This window comes from Anopheles nili, chromosome 2 (assembly GCF_943737925.1).
Source record: "Anopheles nili chromosome 2, idAnoNiliSN_F5_01, whole genome shotgun sequence".
Classification (NCBI taxonomy): domain Eukaryota; kingdom Metazoa; phylum Arthropoda; class Insecta; order Diptera; family Culicidae; genus Anopheles; species Anopheles nili.
In genome coordinates, this window is record NC_071291.1 from 72,166,027 (window position 1) to 72,187,228 (window position 21,202).

General features: G+C 45.5%; 1 protein-coding gene across 1 annotated transcript in view; it reads left to right on the plus strand.

The window, feature by feature from the left end:
* Positions 1 to 21,202, plus strand: part of LOC128730581 (5-hydroxytryptamine receptor-like) — a 33,852-nt gene that overhangs the window by 10,173 nt on the left and 2,477 nt on the right. Inside the window, exons 2-3 of the mRNA XM_053823653.1 lie at positions 5,061 to 5,304; positions 11,323 to 11,620. Coding sequence (XP_053679628.1) covers positions 5,061 to 5,304; positions 11,323 to 11,620 — 542 coding nt within the window. The remainder of the gene's footprint in view (positions 1 to 5,060; positions 5,305 to 11,322; positions 11,621 to 21,202) is intronic.

Sequence of the window (21,202 nt, forward strand, 5' to 3'; positions counted from 1 at the left end):
TGTGCTCACTTCTTACCGTCTCTTTTGATAAAAAATTGAAGCAATATTTACAGCTCCCAAGACAACGAAAAATTATTATTTTTCAAAGGACCAGACGGTTGCAGAACGATCATGGCTTTTTGGGGCAAAATTTCCGTTCAGCTCCTTTTTTGTGTCCCTTTTTTGTGTCAGCGTGGCCTTCGTTTTTCACCACCAAAAAAACACAATGTCACCGCAGCACCTTCAACCGAGGATTTCTCCCCATTTACGGAACCGTGGAGACGCTCATCTTTTCCAATTATAACTTGTTGAACTTTTGTCTTTTGCATTGTGTCCGTTTGTCACCCGAAACGGTCCCCGCGGGAATCCTTTCGGAACTTTCGTTTTGGGGAAGAATTTCTCCCGCATAAACGGTTTACGATGGCCGGAACGCTCCGACCCGTAGCCGGCACTGAAAGGTTCCGGTCCCGGGCGACGACGGTCAACCTAGAGCCTTTTTCGGCCCTGGATTGTGGAGTGCCTGGGTTGTTGTTTCGCATTCGACGTCAAACTCGATTCCCGGTGACGTTGCTGACGTCATGACAGGATCGGGCACCCTTACCTGGTCATTAGCAAGATGCCCGAAACTTTCCACTTTCAGCCTTAGGTGGCAGAGTGTAAAAACAAAAACCCCTTTCGCGAATGGGCTCCAGCTTGTTGTTCGTGGGGTTGATGGCAATCTAATTATTATTGCCCCGGGTGCATGATTTTCCTTCATCCGAGGCTATTTCTGCCACCCGGAAAGCGGAAATTGTTCACCATCTTGAGCATGGATAATGAAGACATGGCTCTGCAAAGCCGAAAAATACATTTCCTTATCACAACAAAAAAACAACTGTCGTCCTGAGGCGGCCAAAAATAGCTTATTCGAAAATAAATTAAACCATAATAAGCACGGCCCATCATGGTGCGGATCAGGCCATCGAACTGACGCAACCGTGGTGGTTATTTATGCAGCGTTGATTTGAGCTATTTTTTCGAACCGCCTCCGGCTGGACACATGTCGCCTAAGTGGCGTCGTTTCCCGAATGATCAGCGTGTAGACTAGGCGCCTCCGGGAAGAAGTCCCAGTTAGGCCGACCAACGGGTCGTACTTGTTGCCGTTGATCGACCGGTCACACCCGACCCGGGCAAGTTTGATTTCAATGTATTAATTAATTTTCCATCAGACCCACCACTAATAGCTATCGGGTTAGCCGAGGCGTGGCGTATTATGCCGGGCTTAGTAGCAAGTTTAATTGAAACGAAACCCTCGAAGCAACCCAGAGATCTGGATTCTTTGCTCGTCGCTATAGCAACGACCAATGGAGTCTGGAAATTTCTTTCCCACCCTTAGGCGAGTGTGTGTGTGTGCGTTTCGGGTTGCGTGCGTCTTATCGATCCGTGTAGCCGTGTCGCCAGCATGAGCGCATGGTGAAAAAAGGGGGAGCACAATTAATTCCACACGAGCAGCCTCATTGCTTATCCGGCAGGTGTTACGATTAATTAGGAGCAAAGTTTTGCCTCACCACGGCCACGGTCGTGATTTGCCGCGGGGGAAAGCTTCAGAAAAGCTGCATGAAGCTTAACATTGTCCATTAATTGCTTTTCTGCTACATCATATATTATGAACTCGAGGTCGTCCCACGAAGCCCGGCTAGTTGGACGCACATGGTGAAACACCGGCCGCTAGCGCACGTGAAAAATGGTCCTCCACAGTTTCAGCACGTACTTTTAAATGGCAAAAGTGCCCCAAACTGCCGAAGCTATTAACAGACAAATAAACTAATTATGCCAAACTTTCGCTCGACCGGCCGGTGCCGTAAGAAGTGAAACGCAATTGCAATAAAAATTTTCTCCCGCATTCCACACGCGCGGGAACAAAAATGGACTGCGCGGGAACAATTTGCGACGGTTTTTTTTCTCTTCATACGCTTTTAACACTTGAAACCACGACACTAAGCTTGAGCATGAAGAGAAATCGATTCCCAAAAAGTTGTGCGTCCTACCGGTTGCAGGATGTGCCGTCGTCTGTAAGCAATTCTTATTGGAAAAGTTTGTATGCCGGATAAAATGGTCCTACCGTTACACCGCATTAGTTCGCATCTTTGGTATCATTATCAGGCAGGATTCAGTGCGCTCGGACGAACCGGTAGCGGATTTCGTTTGGAAGCTGAAAACACAATGTAAATTACACCGTTAACGGTGATAAATGTTTTCACTTTTCTTTTGCAATACTGGGAAAGAGATTTTATCGTAAATTAATCTGTCCTGGTTGAAATCACTCCAAAAATCCCAATTTTACAACTTTCAAGTAATTAATTAAGATTCTTAAAAGCCTCTTTGATGTGCCAAAAATAAATTCGACGAAATACTAGGCAAATGTAAATGATTTACGGTAATTAATTTCATAGAAAGGGACATGATTCGCAAATAATTAATTTTTTGATCGCAACTTTGAATTACCATCTTAATATATATATCCATGGGAGTAGCGATAAAAATTCAGCAGAACTTGAAGATTGATTTTCTTTGAAACTGCCTGTTTTGTGATCGAAAAAGCTCTTCTGGACAATACGTGGCGTAGTACCTAAATAGAAATAAGCAGCAGGCCATGTGACATTCAATCGTTTAGTGCCATCATTCTTCGCTACGGGTAGTTTTATTTTCCTTTATCTTTCCTATCCTTCACAACCCTGCGTACCCTTGCTGACTATATTGAAATTGATTCTACTGCTTCAAGTAGAAGCAGCGTGAGTGAGTGAAAGTAAAAGAGCGAGAGACCTAAAAAGAACACAAAAAAGCTTCTCTTTGGGTAACTTTCAACTACCGGATTTACGTCATTCAGCTGTCAGTGTCTTGCTGACGGAGCAGTTACCGGTGAGCAGCTGGTGCACGGTGAAATCGCTTCGTCCAACAAACGATGACACTTTCTATTACGGCCAGTAGGCTTCTGGCGTCACTTCCGATGGGATTTGTCTTTCGAGCTTACAAATCCCCCTAAAGATCGCAAAGCGCACTAGTTTTGGTGTTTTCGAATTTCTTTCGTAAGTGGTAGGATCCAGGTGTCTAACTAACTTTTTACTATAAATGTATCTTTCACGGGGGTAGAAAAATATCAATTTCGATAAATATTGATTCATTTCCCTTGGACAATGATAGAAGTTCGAAATCGAGCACTGATCCGATGTAACTAAGCAACCAAGAGCACACCGGGCAGGGAACGATAAGAGAGCTTTGATTGGTTTCTTCGCTCGGCAAACATTTCGGAGTCAGACAATTCACGACTAAGACTTGTCGCTTTTTCACCCTGAGTCATCTCGTTGGTGTGCGTATTTTTTTGCTTCGATAACGAAAACACCAAAATATCTCTATGCCGGGGAGTGAGTCGAGCTAAAAAAAATCCATCAAACGTCGCCCTCGTTCGGTCGCCATGTCTTGACAGTTGGAAAGCTATCTGACGAACCATGTTTCGTTCGCTGCGGCTTCTAGCCTCCCCGTTCCGTCCATTTTGTCCTTCCACCAGTCCCGATGATGATCTTTTACGACCTCCCCGTTCTCCGGGCGCTCTTCCACAATTCAGCAGCCCACGCGGCATCGGCACCTTCACGTGCAGAGCCCGATTTCGACGGTGCCCGATGGTCTCTGGACGATAATCCATTTTGTCACGTTTTCGGGTCTCACTTTTCGGATTCCGCATGGTGCTGATGCCACTGTTCAAGCGTGCGAAAGATATCCTAAGATAAACCGACCTCGAGCGCGTTTTGCTCTCCGATTGGGCGTTTGTCAAGTGTTTTCCTTTGGTTCTCCCCTAATCCGTCGTATTATTGTCCGTGTGGCTGAAGGAGTCAGCGGGGACGAGGCTGCAGAAAAAAATCCAGCTGATTCAAACTTTGCAGCGGATTGAAGCTCATTTCAGATTTGTGCGTTGGGGATTTCGCGGTTTTTCTCTCCCAACCAAATACCTAGCAGGCATTCGTTCTAAAATTATTTTCAAGGGCCTCCCACCTCAACGCACGCGATTCTGTTCCATCGTTCCCTTTTGCTTTAATATTTTCTTTAAAAGAGCTTATAACCAAGCCCTACTGGAGGTGCGAGGATCGCTGAAAGACATTTTTTTAGATTTTTCAGGGTTGTATTTTGCTTATTGGAACTGGAAATAGATTACATCATAACGTTTAAAGTGCTCTTTATTGTGAATTGGAATGCTCTTATCGTATTCGAGATATGATTCGGAATCTTATCGTTGTGATGGAACATCAGAACAGATCATTCGTTCCACGAAATCATTTGATTTACGTGCACCAGTTCTTAAATGGCTTCTTTAATTGGTTCGACCGGACGGGAGGATATAGGACATTGAAATGTAATTAATTTGTCTTCGATTGCTTCGATTCTTTGGATAAAGTTATTGTAAGAAACCTCTTCTTGCTAAACTGTCTGTTATATCGCTCAAAATTTGCGTTTGTGAAGTTAGCTTACGCTGTATGTACAGTAAAGAATAGTAATGAAAGTTCAAACCAACTGAAACTGTTATGGGTCTCAGCTTTAAGGCATTAACATTTACACGTTTTTGTAGCCGAAAACTTGCACTCGTGGAGTAAATTTTGATACACAATCATTCGAACGCGCAACAATCCGATCCGACTGCGAACCACCGGAAACCCATTAGCTTAAAGTACTTTCAAATAAATTACTCAACACCACCAGAACCGGCGGCGGCGGCGTGGTGGTTTCGGTTGAGTCCACGCCGCGAGTGGTTAAATGATTGACGCTGGCGGTATTTTATCGAGCGATGCTTCGTTCTGCCCCTTACCAAGGATAGTGAGGAGCAATAAAAACAAAAAAACTGACTGCACGCGAGGAGAAAAACAACTACGGAGATTGAACTCATAAAATATTAATAAACCCTGCCGGGTGCGCGTTTCATTGTGTCTTCCGGCATTGGGCAGATTCGACGAGTTCGAACGATTGCGAGGTTATCCTTTAGTTTGGCCTGAACGCCACTCCCTGCCTTTGGATCCACACCCACTGAAGATGGCTTTTTGACTTTCCTCTTTCAGGCAACGTGTTCGTGATAGCAGCCATTCTTCTCGAGCGGAACCTGCAGAGCGTCGCGAACCACCTGATCCTGTCGCTGGCCGTCGCGGATCTGCTCGTTGCCTGCCTCGTGATGCCACTCGGGGCCGTATACGAGGTGTCGAAGGAGTGGCGCCTCGGAGCGGATCTGTGCGACATGTGGACTTCAAGCGATGTCCTGTGCTGTACGGCATCCATCCTACATCTCGTTGCCATCGCGCTCGACCGGTAAGTGCTTTCCGCCATTACTCCGTTAGGGTGTATCTATCGATTGGATCGCTAAAACCGAACCCATTTCACGTTCGTTGGTTGGTTCCGTAGATGGCAACATGTTCGCACGTTTTGTTCCATCCACCTGCACGAAGCGCGGTTACATGGCTATTATTTTGTATTAATTTTCTAAACAGTGAAGGGAGTTTTATCTCAAGATCATTTAGCCAAAGCCTAACAAAGTACATGCCTCACTTCAGCATCTTGTTGTTGCGCTTTTTGTTTTTCTTTGTCCGAGTAGGAAAATTTTACCTCAAAATCTTCAAGCGACCCTCAACGGTACGAAACTGTTGGAAGTGCTTACGGTACGGCTTTCGATACCTGTGCGCGGCAGAAGAAATCGATCCAACTGAACAACGGCTCAACCCAAAGCGTTGGGGAGTATTATGTCTCTGCTTTCGCTCTTCGTTGCTATTTGGGTTTTCTTTACCAAATAACCCTTGTGCTCGCAAGTGCCAGACCGAACCGAACTCTGCCACTAGGCATGACGAAATTTTCACGCTACATCATCTATAATTCTACCATACTTCCCTTTCTACCCTCTTCGGGGTTTCTGTAGGGATCGCAGATTGACAGGAGGGAAAATGATTTTTCCTTTAACATATGCGGGGTCAATGCGCCTCGTTGTGTAGTGCCCATTGGCGTCGACTTTTCCCAGCAGTGGGCTTTTGCTCTTGGCCGAAGCTCCCTGCAGCGTACACAAAAGACGAGCAGCAAGTTTTTTTTATTATGAAAAACGCCCCCCACCGAAAGCTGATCAAATCCATCATGCTCGGCGGATTGCCTACCTGCTAGGCGCTTGAAAGCCGACCCCCGGTATATGATAATCTTACCAGGTGCCTCCGGGGGGTTACGAATTGGGTTCGGTGAGCCGTATGATGGGGGTGTCAGAGAAGAGAATCTCTTCAGGGAGACATCCTTCTGAGATGGAGCTGACTACATGGCCCTTACTTCACTGTCAAAGAAGAGAACATAGTAGAAAAAACGACCCATCCCCTTCAGGTGCAGTTCAACGCCGTTACGCCCGTGGCCTCAGGATCCACCTAAGTGTGTGTGTGTTTGTGAATGTGTGTGTATAACTTTGGCTACCGGAGGGCACAGCGGATGTGGGCTAGAGACCCCATAATGTAGTCGCAACTTCGTAATGGAACTACATGAAAGGGTTCAGCGTGCTTCATCTTATCCTTAGGGTCCAGCTTTGAAGTGCAGAATTGCACCAGCAGGAGTATGATGGCACCTCGAAGGAGATGGACAGCCACACCGTGGGGAACAATGCATGCATCCGATAATAGGGACACTAAATCCTCGCCCCGGGCTTTTCGCAAATGAATATGGAAATGATATCCTTTCCACCTCTACCAGGTTGTGGGGGTGACCCGTCTTGTTTCGTGGAAATGAGATCCTTCCTCAGAACTGAGAAGTAGAAGTAAAACCTTGAACAAAAGTGAGAAGAAGGTAATATTCTTTGAAGATCATTTCAAAGAGAAAGTCGACGCTAGTTTTCATGAAAATTTCAGTAACTAAGCTAATATAAATGTGTTAAAATATATTGAGAATTAAAGTATATTTACTAGATAACTTTAAGGTTGATACATTTCAGAGCTTGCAGACATGTATGTTTCGAACATGTGATATGTTTCGAACACATCGCTTCACAATATTCTCCCAACGGCTAATATTCAGCATTGAAATGATGCTGTTTTGTTATGCAAATTTTTGCTCATTTCAACAAACAACCTCGGTGCATGTGTGTGAAAACAATTTCGCATCAGCTCCATCATCCTTTGTGAAGTTTTCGAGTCTAGCATAATTAGCGTCATGAATGAATCACTCCCTCGGTGCCCAACTTTTCGGACCAAGGTGCCCTGCTGTTCGCATGAGATATTGAAACATTCGTACCACCAGCTTCAGCTCACCCCAAGCTTCACTGTCTTTACCGGACATCTCGCCGCTTAGGATTTTCTTCTCGAAACCACACAAACGCACCGGTGCAGGCGATGCCACGAGGACTGAAATTTTGTTCCAAGTTTTTCGCCTAATCTGATTAACTTCAGCCGGCACACTCCGGCAGTCAGCACTAGTTTCCGTGGCATGTCTAGCTTGTGCACTCACGAGGATCCTGACCGTTTTCATTAAAAACAACTGATAGCAGCTGACTTTTGTCGGCACGATGGCATAACTTTTGCATAACTTCCTGGCGCTGCTTGCGGCCGGTGAAATCTTCGTCAAGAAATCTTCCTGTCTTCGCGCATTGCAAAAGGTCTCGGGCATCATCTTGCTGCCGTGGCACGATGGTGGAAAGCTGAAGGCCTAATTTCATTCCCTATTCAGCACCATTATCTTTCACAGCACCCGTATGCGAGTGCTAGTTCGGGTGTACACCAGAACAACACAAAAGAATGCCCTGCGCCCTGACTTGTCCTTGCATGGTTTTGGGGACTGAAGCGATGTCGATGCACTCGCCGGGACAAGTTAGCCTGCACAACGCGACAGGAACGCTTGTTCGAACAACATGTCTTTCCAGGAAGAGCGCAGATGCTGTACTTCCTGCTTATGAACGTGCCGGTGGACGTTAGAATGCATTTCGGGGAATGTACCGCACGCGCAAATATGGGGCAGATTTGTGCTTCCAAGGCAAAACTTTCCATGGTATGTATTTGATGTCGCATATGCTTTGGCACCGAAGTTGAGCGGAATTAATTTCGTACGTTTGGACAATAAATGGAGCTGCCTCGATTTTGCTTCCTGCTGCGCAGCTGTAGCTGGTCGTCCACAAATTAGTTTTGACATTTTAGTTTTTTAGACGTTTTTGCACGGGTTTCAAACGTGAAGCTCTAAGCCGTGGTCTGGCACGTACCTTGAGAAGCTTTTAAAAAAGGACACTCTCAGCCCGATAGAACCCGTCTCAGCAGATGGCGTTCCTGGCCAGTGTTCCAGTGAAGTGAACGGACATCTCCGCATCCTGAAAGCACTTCGATACATGGGATGGTGGAAAAAATGAACACACAGCACGCAACCCAACACCATTTTGAGAAACCCATTAGCGTGGAGCCATGTGCCTCTGGTGGTGTTGAAAGGCCATACCAGCAATGGTGGGAAAATGAACGGACACGGTAACCCTCTTCCAATGGCAGCTGCATCTTCATCGGCTTCGTATACAATTAATCACGTTTTTTTTTGCTCCTGTCGCACAGCCAGTGGAAAGCTTTTATAGCTTGCGAGTGAGATAATTTAATTGCTGTGCCATAACCGTCGTCCGAGGCACAGATTGTCGCCCGCATTGCGTCGGGCGGAGCTGGTTCGGAGCGAAATGGGACGGATTTCTATAACTTCATCCGCTGTCCCACGGGCAGCTGGGCAACACGATGTTGAAGAAACCGTTTAAACCTGGCCCAAAATGGGGGTTGTGGAAATGGTAGATGAGAAATGTAAATCATTTCGAGGGGGGAAAGAAAATGAGAGCTCCGTGTTGGGATGTTTTATTGTCTTTGTTAATGAGGAGAACATTCCAGCAAATGTGAAAGCGCTGCGCACAATCTAGTGATTATTAAAGAGCACATTAACTAATAACGACCATGTTGTGCTTTGCTCTATGAATAAATCGCGATGGCAAGGAGATTTTTTTAGGATTCTAGTCAAAAATTAAATGCCTAAAAAATAGCACAAGAAAGTCTGTTTCAAAACCATGGAATGAATAACTTTATCTAAATCCAAATCGTGGTCTCTTGTAAAATGTTTGATTATCAAATTGCTTCAACCATGAGTGCATTCTTTCGTCCCGTTATTACCTACTGCATCAAGAATATGCATCGGAATAGCCATACACCGCATGCATCTACTCAGCCACCAATCGGAACTCAACAACGTGAATGGCTTGAGTGCATAGTTTCCCGTACCGAGCATTACATGTACTTTCCATCGGAAGTCCTTGTAGCGACGGCTGCCGCTGGTGGAAGGAACGGTTAGAATTATGGAAATGACAACCGGCACTCTGATTGCGCACACAAGATGCACCTTCACCTTTCAGTTCTGCGCCTTAGGTGCACCTGGGAATAGACGTCCCGTGGTGTCTCACTTCAGCCGCATAATGTTGCGGCTACTGCAAACGCTGTGACGCTTGTCGGTGCTGATCGCCATCATGCCAGTTCGACGGCAGGTACCAAAAGGAGAATTTAAACAACGAGCTACATACCGTTCAAGAAGTGTCCCACTAGGAGCCATTCATGTAACCGGATGTATTTGTGGTACGGTTATGATAACCTTGTCATTCAGATGAAAAATTCTGAAAGGCGAGAGACATTTACGTTTGAAAAAAGTACCATAAATCATTCATCAAATTATAATTATTTCGTGCACCCTGCTGGAAATGGCATGTCTTTGTTTGTGCATTTCATCTGAATAAAATGTGTCTAAATAACTCGCCGCGTGTGTTGGACACAAGGAGCACGCAAGGTGATTAAAAATTCGCTCGCCAAGTGCACGACAAACATTTGTTCGGCAAAATATAAATATATCGCCCCGGCGCCATTTCGTGCCGTAAGCCGGTATGCCGTGCAAGGACATGCGCCAACCGCAACGTTGTGCCTCCACTAGACGCCACAATCACGTGCGATAGATTATGCAAAAGGTTAAACATGCTCCCACTCGACGGTGCCACCACAAGATGCATCTCGCGATGCGAAATCGCATCGCAAGTGGCGCTTCCGTGCCGAGATTACCGCACTGCTCGAAAGGTCACCCCGCGAGGCATCGTGTGCTGGCTGGTTGGGGCAAGGGAAAGGCGTAAATTCGCCCGAGCGTAATCGCAAAATAATTTATCAAATCCATATTTATGTGTTGCCGCATTCCGGGGCGCTTAAGTACCCGGTGCGAGCGCACATCGATGGCGAGTGGGAAGCGTGCCGTGTGACGTACGACAACCGCAGGGTCCTTTTCGCAGTACTTGTTGCGAGCCTTTGCTGTTCGCTCGATGGCGGTGCTAATAGATTCCGCCAATAAAACGAGATAAAAGTCTGACTCGAACCAGCTGGATGGAAAATTCATTCCATCCCGTTGGCAGCGTCCTTACCGTTGGTGAACGCAAGAATATCCGTCTCCTAGAAAAGGTTTGTAGGTTCATTTTTATTCTCACACTGCCGAACAAACTACATCTCAAGAATACAACCAATCCCGTCCGTAGCGGTCTTGGACTTGGTGCTAAATCATGTCCAAAGCATGCCGATTGCAGGTTGAAATTCCCTCAAGTCACCACTTGCGAACACGCTGCAACCTCGGGCGCTGTCACGGCGACATATGTAAAATATCGTACTCTGCATTCAATTTAAATGCAAATTCCCACATGCGAGTGTGCGAGCGTTACAGGACAGGGCCAAAGAAATGCTTGCGGTCATACCGCCGGCAAACCCGCTGTAAAGGGAGCCGATCGAAGGGCAAACACCACACCAATAGAACGTTGTTCCGCATCACATCGAACGGGTCGGTGCGAGAGGGCATTGTGGTGGCCCTTCGTAGCTAAGTGAGACACCTCACTGAAACGACCCATTTCTGTGCAGGAAGTGCTGCAAATCAGCCCGTGTAGTGTTGGAACTGGTGTAAAATGTGAAACCGCAATGCCACACGATCGATTCGTTGGAAATAATCATTCGCAAATTATCGGTTTGAGTGTGATTTGGCGAGATGACTACTTCAGTGATCGTTATTCGTACAAATCGTGGCCATTCAGAATTGAAATTATAGTTCTGTCTTTGATGATAACACCATGACTGGGTTTCGAAAACAGTAAACTCATGTATGAAGTTAATAATTAAGTAGCCGGAACAATGCTATGGGTTTAGTGTTCATGATACTGATATACTAATATCAAAATGTCTACTTTGATAGAGCAAGACTGATGTTTAAGGTATTAAAAAGTTACAACTCAAAATTCAAAAAAAAACTGATTATATTCCTTCATACTTCGCCCTCGATTCTCTCCAGATATTGGGCGGTGACGGATATCGACTACGCACACCAGCGAACTGCCCGCCGGATCGGGTACATGATCATCATCATCTGGACGCTGTCGGTGTTAGTTTCGATAGCACCGCTGCTCGGCTGGAAGGATCCCGAGTGGGAGACTCGCGTTTACCAGGACCTTCAGTGTATCGTCTCGCAGGACGTGAGCTACCAGATCTTCGCGACCGCGTCCAGCTTCTACGTGCCGCTGCTGGTCATACTGTTCCTGTACTGGCGGATATTCCTGGCCGCTCGGAAACGGATACGCCGGAGGCAGCAGGTACGGTCCAAACACTGCTGCTGGTGTTTGCATTTCGTTTTCTTTCTCGTTCTCTCTTTCTCTCTTTATCTCTCTCTCTCTCTTTCTCTCTTTTTGTTGTATTTTTTTACTCTCGTTGTCGTACCGTGTCACATCTCATTCGCATCGAAAAATGCCTCCATCTCATCCCACCGTCGTTCATCTCGATCGTGTTTTGATCCACTCATTGCTGTTGTATTGTAATTTCATCCATTGGTTTTTCGTTTCTTTGAATTCCACACCTATCATCGCAGGTTTGTTCGGTTTTATTATTGCTTCTTCCATGTGAAGTACACGTCATCGGGTGGATCGCGTTTGTCACGTTTGGTGGAGTTTCATATTTTTCGGCATCCCTCGCGGTTCAACCTCGACATCGATGTCACAAATGCAATAAAACATCCCAGGTTTTCTACCTCAACCCTCAAACGATCCTGTCGCGACACTCCACACCTGTCATTATTCCCCCACATGGCGTTCGGCGTGGGAGCTGAAAAGCTATTTCCAAAATTGATTTCACCTTGGGTCCCGTACAATCTCACCACCAGTGCGGCAGAAGGCATGCCGGGCGAAACAATAACATTTTTCCGCCGTATCATCCCGGAGCCGAGTTTTATCATTGACAGTTTGAGCTACTCGTATGCCGCCACTCGTTGCCGTTGTCAATTTTGTGCTTTTATTGCTCCATTTCTGCTCCATCCTCCAACACACAGCACAAGCACACCGAACACAGACATACGCCACCATCATCGCCTCTGCGTTACAATGGAACCGTGCTCGGGAAAGTAGCTGCATTTCTGTCCGGAGTAGTTTCGCCTTGCAGCAGAAACGGTTCGCAGTTCCCTGTGCATTCGCTGTGTTTGCGATACAGCGAGGATGACAGTTTTCCACCCATCCGTGAGGACCGACGAGCGACCATTTTCTTCGCTTATCTTACCCCGGTATTGTTTTTGTTCGTTTTTGTGAACCACCTGCAGACTCTTCGGTTTCGTCAACCAGCGAGACTGGTTCTTCTGTTTTTCCCACCCTTGAGTTTATTTCCAGAAATCTATTATACATGTTTACTCGTTACATGGCCCTTGTCTGCTTTCGTGGGCCGTATGCTGTGAAGAAAGCATTTCTTTTCATTTCCTACGAATGCTTCTCGAAGTTGAACGTATGAACGCGTCTCTCTTACTGAAGATAGTGACAGTTTGCTATGATTTTCTTTCCATTCATCATGTTTTATATATCTTTATAGGTCAGTTTTGTTTTCCACTCTTGATGTTTAGGTTCCTTGTATGATATTCGTAAATTATATTTCTTCGTTTGGTATGCCTTTTCTTTAATTTGTAGTTTTGGTTTAATTTCATTTCGTAAGCTTGTTTTTCGTCAACTTTTTGCGAATTCACAATCCAGCAAGCACAGTATTTTGTTTTCATCATAGAAAATGGCGAGAAAACACTCACTACCGTTGGACTTCTTAACGCTCTCAAGCATCCTTGAGTGAGTGTCGCCACTCCAACGATTTGGCGTTATAGACGCGTTTGTTTTTTTTTTTTTTTTTGAGTTTTATTCTCCACCCTCTTGCCCCATTCTCATTTGTCACGCTGTCGCATCGAATCGTAAGCAACCGACGGTACACTCTTCGGTGCCTGTTTACAAAGGATACAAACCGGAAAATATCTGCTGCACGGGCAGCTACTCCGACTGTTTGTCTTACCGTTCCCGGCCTGACGTCGTGCAGGGTTGTTTTTTTTTATGCTTTTCCATTCCTGCCCACCAGCAGTTTGTATGTCATGCGAATATTTCCCGGTGTAAAGATGCACCGGTGACGCTTATCTACTTACGGCCCGGCTGCTGGATGGGTTTTGTGTTTCCCGACGGTGCTTTTCTGATTCAGCTTGATCAAAGAGCAGCACCGTAGCACCGAGGGTTCCGGGTCGACATGAAGAAACAAGAGGCGCCACTTGCTTCAGATCTTTGCGATATCTTCGCTCGACCATTCGCTCGACCGAACGGCGAAGCGTGCATTTAAAGTGCATGCTCCGTTTGTGGATTCTCACGCTCGGTTGTTTAGTCTTCCCCCGTCCAACTGGTACCAAAAATGGAAAAGAGTGAAAAAACACACACACACACCCACGAATGAAACAAAGCACTTCATCGTTATTGTGGCAGATTCGCAAGCGCTACAAAGACTTCCGTTCCCATTTTTGCGTTCATCCAGTACACGACGATGTAGCCAGGCTAGATCGTATAGCATAGCGTCGGTAACACTAGCTGCTCGCGAGATTCGTTTGAAGTATCCTTGCGTAAAATCTTAATTAGCCTCCAAGTGTATCGCCCTTCTCGACCTTCCTCGAACCCCATCATAACAATCCTTTGCTCTCACCGCTCGTTTCCACTAACCGTGTTTCCCGTGTGCCAGCTAAACTACCACTCGAATCTGTTCCGTTTTACATAACGCTAATTTTCTTCATTTTCACACACATACAGGGCAGAACAATAGTGCAATTGATACCAAAACCTTTAGTAAGTATTTCGGTTACTTTTTTTTACTTAGTTTTTCTATTATTCTTAAGTTTTACGCTTTTGTGTTTGTCCATAACCAAAAAATCCAAACAAGCAAACGCCATTTTGTGTTTTACACTTTCGGCTGTGTGTGTGATTTTTTGTTTCTTTTTTCTAGTGCTTTTTATTTTGTTTCAAGGGAAATTTATTTTTGTTTTATATTCAAAATTCGTAGCGAACAAGTAGAGGAACGGGACGGAGGGAATTTACCGAAATTGTTTGATTTTCATTTTCATTTTTGTTTTCTTTTGGCCGTTCTGAAGATAACCGTGAGTGTACGTGTGTGTGTGTGTGTATGTGTTTTGCGTGGTAGCGATTGCATTTTTGTGTGAACCTTCGTGTGACCATAATCCTTAGGTGTGACGAACCCTGTGAGCTTAGAGTATGGAGTTTAGAACTCGATTTGGGAAAGACATCAGTCCGTTTTTTTTTCTTACGTTTGCATACACACACACACACACACACGTTCATGATCGCATCCCAGCTAAAGCATCCTAGAGGGGCGTAGTGCTGCTAACCCCGTATTCATATCCATATTCCAACCCATGATACACACGTGTCATGATAGCTTCTTCCATATTGTTCATATATCTGTTTTTTTTTTCTTCTGGGTAATGGGCACATCGGAGCACGCCATACCGTGTTTGCTCCGCGTTGTAGCGTGTTAGTGGCTCACAAATTTCACACATCTCTACACATCAACGCTCTGTACGCTCGATACTCATCTAGAAGAATGTCTCATCACTAATGTTAGCTGGAGTCGACCCCCTCCAGACTAGATCTGAGTGGAGTCTGACGTCGAATGGCAAAGGCTTGTAGTGTTTGCTGTATGATGTGTTCTCTGTACAAATACCAATGGTGTACAATATATACGCACTTTGGCGGCGTGTGACGCCGCGGTTCGATTTGGTTAGCGGGACTTATCGGCTTGCTTCAGCCCAGTACACGTGCACACGCGTCCGCATCGCATACGCCCTGCTTTATGATCCTTTCGCGATTGAGCCTGTGTTTTTTTGTCCGTACCGTCATACCACTCAACTGCGCTTCACTAACCCAACCTTAGGTGGGCCTTAACACTGATGCCTGGATTAACGCCTTTTAGCCGTAGCTCGTAGTGATCTTGCCTAGTCGAGTTTGTACCTAGACCCGTGCTCTCTCTCTCTCTCTCCTTAGATCTGTGCTCTAGCGAATATGATTAGAATGTCCTTCTGGCAGTAGTTGAATAGTTTTTCAAGCATTTTCCCCCCCACGGGAGAAATTAAATGGAAATCAAGTTATTCTTTCGTAGCTGCATTCATAGATCGTGGTGAAAAATCTCTCTTACCTCACCACCGAGGTCATGCCACTGCCGATCCTTATGCTAATATGCAATCAAACAAACATCCAGGGGATAAACCCGGCAGCCAAATGCGATGATGTTCTGCTGCGTTTCTCCTTCCGGGCAGCACGAGCAGCAAACCCAATTCTCATCATTTGCTACAAATATGATTTGCCGTTCCCGGTGCCACCGGCTCCGGATGGCGAGGACGGATGTGTTTGTGGTCTGCCCTTCGTACGCCCCCAGGGTGGGCTGAAGATTTTCCGCCTTCTGCAAACTACAAATCGCAAAGTTTGTGCTAAACACGCCACCCATTCGCAACGCTTTCTTCGAGCATTTTTCCTACCCACGAAGCCGAAGGCGTGTGTTTCAAGTTTTACAGCATTGAATTGGCATTGATTGGCAAGTGCCGGGAAAACCCTTCCAGGAAAAACACCTCACACTCTCTCTGTTTGGTTCTGCTAATGGGAATGTGTGTGTGTGAGAGAGAGAGAGAGAACACTGACGGCGTGGGGAGAATTTTCACCACTTGTAAAGCGATTCGATTTGTTTCTTGATTGAGTTCTATTGTGCCGTGGCCACCACCGTGGGCAATAGAGATTGCAACAGGATGAAGTTTTGTGTTATTTCTCCATCCGGCACCATCTTTTAGCTGCTTTCGATTCACGCCTTCCGAACGGACGTTGAGCGATAGTTTTAAAAGCTTTTCTGAACGCTCCCAAGTTGCCTTATGGTGGCAATTGTAAGGCTCACCGTTTGTAAGAAGCCTGCGGGTGTTTTCTATCCGGTAAGAACGCGTTCAGCACAAACTATTGATCGTTGTTGATCGAGATAATATGATTGCGGTACAGTTGCTCCACGGCCCGAAGTTGTTGTGCCAACTAGCACAAGCGAAACGGAAGAATAAATTGCTCCCATTTGTACCCAGTTTGAAACGATTTTCGGAAGGATGCGTTCCAGTTGTCCCACTGTTGACGAGCTAAAGGGTGAGCTCATTCCAGGCATTCAAAGTTCATTAGCAAACTTTTGTTCGCAAAACCTTACCCTGACGTCTTGACTCACGCAAAGTGGAACTCGACCATCAGCTAAATCTCATCAGCCATGTCCACTAAGCGTTGCGCAATTCCAAATGGACTGGAATTACAAACAAGTTTGAAGAATGTACCACCACTTTGTTGATGGATCGGCTATTCGGAGAACCATCGCCGCTCGGTCAGGTAGGAAAATCACTGTCCGTAACCCGAGCCAGAAACGGGTACGATAAACTTTTATTTATGTCATTACTCCGCATTCTCTCGGCGGGTAGCTCAACCAGAAGATTGATGAAGGTGCCCTTGCCCTACTGGTTCCAGCTTCGGTTGAAGTCCGACCAAGTACCAACAACCACAGCGTAGCCGTTGTCGTCGGTGTCGATTTGGCCAAAGTCAACAAAGAAGCACAGAAATTCTCGTACGGTCAAGTAAAGCGCTTTTTCAAACGATTTACTTTCAAAACGTCTTTCCGAAGCAGCACGGGATGGATTTCTCCGCCCATCAAAAGTCTGCACAAGAGCAAGTTGAGACGTATTTTTCTTGGTTGTATTCTGAAATGGACTCTCCTTCCCGAGCTTGGACGATATCACACCGGTGGTACGTGACCACGAATCCTGACACCGTGGTTCGTAAACGGAGTCGTGCGGAATTCCAACCGGTGCTAATGCTTCCGAGCTGTGTGAACTATCCACCTTGATTGACCGCGTTAAGGGAGCTTTCCACATGTGTGTGAGAGACCAGGAATTTACACGAACATGGTTTTACGCTAAACGCCAGGAACTGGGGAATAATAAACCCAACTACGCATCGACGCAAACTATTCCTTGTATGCAACACCTAATACGGTTGCTAAAGTGAAGAGTTGTTTCAAATTATTTCATAGCAAAAAAAAGTGCTTAATTCCTCAAAATTCAGAGTCGACATACCAATTGTCAGTGCCAAGCAAAGGTTGTCATAAATATTGGAAAAGAATTACTAACTTTATTCATTTTGGCATTTTCACAAACATAAATGGTTACAAAATGGACATTCAAGGTGCCAAAAATGTTGTCCTTCAAGGTGTAAGAACCAAATATTTTGTCGTTATACTCCATTTTTATTAATTGTACGACCGACTAGGCCTTATTTTGAGGCAGCTTTTTGTTAAAAGATGTTAAAATTCATGTTAAGAAAACTGTTAGGGGTGCAAACAAACCCTGTTAAACCCGAAAGTGCTCGTATGGTTCACATTGGGGAAGTTTTCATCAGTAAGCTGCACCAGTGATCGTGCGGTTGTGGTCACGACCCGCATTAGAGCGTTCGCTAGCGACACCAACGGGCGTGGAAAGGCTAGTGCACTGTGCAAATGAACGGCAACGCTCGTATCCACAAATGCACGGTGCGGTTGTGTAATGTTTCCGGTTCGGTGTAGTCGTTTGCCGTGTGGAGATGATTGATGGCCCCGAAGGGTTTCGGTGGCTGGTACAGTGCTGCGTTGCTCAAGCGTAGCCCCAAAACACCCGAAGCGTAGTAGCGCAAACTTCTGCCGAGAGGATGGAGGTAAAATAGGGCTGCGCAAAACCGAAAATAATACCACTGTTGAGCTTTTGTGTTTTGTATGTTTTGCAATGGGTTTTCAATGTTTGATGTAGCTATGGTTTTCTGCGTATCCATGCATTTGCGACAGGTGTTACCGAGCTATTTGATGAGGTGATTTTATCAGTCGATGTTTTTTTTTTCTACGTGTTTGCTATACGCAGCGGTTGCAAACTGCTCTGCAAAAATCCGATCAATATACATTGTATGTAAATCTTGCCCATTGTAATTTTTTTTCGTTGGAAATCGGATTTCAAGCGTGATGCGATGTAGATGATAGAAATCTCACGCTCTAGTAAAAATGCAAATTGCCAACCGGATCGATTTGGAGCCATCTCACGTGCTCATGTCACCAAAGTGCAAATTTGATGCTTTGCGAATTCCATCACCGGTGGTAGCATGTTTGAGCCAACCAAAATCATGCATCACAATTTTGCGATACATCTTTTTTTCTTTTGCTAAAAAGAGTTGCATCAGCTTAACGAGTATGCCGGTTCCAGGAAAGCACGTTGAAATATTTAAAAGCCGTCGCAAAAAGTGTTCGACAAAAACACGCAAGTAAAATGCTGCCTCAAGTCACTATGGGGTAAAGAGCGCTTTAAGGTTTCTCTTTCATTTCCCATAGCAGCTGAGTAAGCCGTACAAGCGGCAACGGCGAAGGCCGCAGCCCAACAATGGGCCGACGATTCTGTTCGTAATTTTAAAATTATGTTATCCATAATGCGGCGCGCTTTCAATAAAGCCCTTGCTTCAATCATTGTCACCTTAATTGGCTGTATTTATTGGGCTTAAGCGGGGCGACTTTGGCGTGTTTCCTCTTAGCTGACAGCAATTTCGGTTTCGGATGGTGGAAGGCGACCGTGCCTCGCTTGTTTGCTCGTCCTGGCCACCTCGAATACCAACAGGTATATTGAATTATGCCTGGCACAAAAGCCACTCATTAAAATGTGCAAAATGGAAAACCGTCCCTGCCGGAAATCTGCTATGAGGCGAAATTGACAACATTACCATCGCTAATCCAATCCAGAACGTCGTGCGTCTTTGTTCAAGGACGATGGCCATGGGTGGAGAAGGGGAGAAGAGGGTAGGGGTTGGGAAACGGTCCAAATCAGAGAGAGAATTGATAAAGGATTTTCACCCTGGGCTCGATCCGTGCGGTTCCGTACCACTTGGCCCACAGTTCCACAGCGTTACCTTAATTAATTTCGGAAAACTCACTTTTCTAAAAGTTTTTCCCCCCGTAAGCCATCAATCAGGTTGACTCGGACGAGACGCCATTTCTCGTCCGCTCAGCGACAGGAGATGGTCGTTTTGTGTCATACTGTTTTTCGTCAGTAAATAGGTTGTCCGTAATGATCACTTCACGCATGAAAAGATGCTATCCAGAAAATTATCAAACAGTTTTATGGCCAGCGATGACAGCCTTTTTTAAGCTAGTCAGCTTTTGGAGATTTAATTTTAAAACCTCCAGCTATCGCCTGAATGTTCACGTTCCAAGTGCTAACGATATCGATCTGCAGCATTTTCAAAACGACGCGGATGACTATAACAGTTTGATCGTCTCCATTCGGATTTTATTGCCAGATGAATGTAAAGATGAGTGTAAATACCCAATTAAATATGGTCAGCCGATACTCTGTAGCAAGCAGACCAGACAGCACTAAATGAGAAAGATCTTAGCTGATTGAGGTTGGAGGCGATAGATTCAGGAAAAATATTACGAGCTACAAAGATTCAACAAATATCAGGATGTTGTGGCAGATATGAACTAAGCCTTTGTGGAGAGTGTAAGGAGTTATTCTTGTATTTTGTTGCAGAAATTCAAATTTCTGTACATTATTGTAGGTATTTTGTTTTTCGATTTAGGTCTTCAAACTGATTTTTGATATAATCTGAAAACGCTCGAAATCCACGATGAAGTGTTCGAAACATGTGTTCAGATGTTCGAATGTACTAGATTGTTTCGAAAAATTCCACCGATGTAGACCATTTTTATGCGAATGTAAGAGGAAATAAATATCCCAACTTTACGTGCACATGTAAACGTTCGAACGAATTCCTTCAAAGTGAATGAAGCAGACCGATGGTTTGGAATAAAAATTTCCGCGCAAAACATTCCATACCCCCGGAAGGCATTGAGGGTTTTATTACATTTTTTACGCTCCCATGCGTATACATTTTTTTTTTTAACCGTTGTCGAATTCCACCGTCAAGGGCACGTTCTATTTGCGCGTAATTCCCGTCGCTATCCAGTTTTTTCTTGCTTTCCCTTCGCTGCTGGATGCTTTGTTGCGTTTCACGGCAGACGAATTTTCTTCAACGCTTCGAACGAACCTCCCTAACAACCCGTGAAGCCACGTGCTTAATGGTCCCGCAATGTTTAACCACTTGCCGATGGTGCTCGCGATCTGCGACCGGCCAACCAAACGCGGTAGCTCTCAGACGCGATGCTTTTCCTGTCCGTGGAAACGCACCATCGCTTGCTCTTCGGGTCGGTACCAGCATCTTGCCGGCGTTTTCTCGCAAGCAACATTCAAGCACACTCGACCCATGGCCTGCTTCGATGTTTTAACAATTTTGCAAGAAAGCGAGCACCATCTGCCTGCTCGCCGAACCCAATTCCGCTAGTTGGACGCTCGAGAGCCACGGGGAAATAATTTTCATTTGTTCCCCACGGACGGATGGACGGGCGAACGTCAGTCAGTTGGACTGGCTGAGTGAAGTCGAGCTTTCGCTTACGGCGTGCCAGCTTACAGCAGTAATGCCGTTTGATCCCCCGGTTTTGATCCTGGAAATCTAATCCAGCTGCAAATTAAATGGAGATTTAATGTCGACATCTTCATCTCCGACTCAATTACAATAATGCCTGTGCTGAAAACGGGGCGGTGGATGTGTTAAAGAAAGTAATGGTAATTTATACCCGAAAAGGGGAAAATGCTCGTGCTTGATATCTGTAACTTATTAATGCTCTGGCGTGGTGAAAGCTTTTGGCGATGATCATTACGCGAAAAGTCACCTTAATTCAAGTAGAAGCGCTCAATATGCGAGTGTTTTGTCATTTGTTTGCTTCACTTGCTTTTTGTGTACTTATAG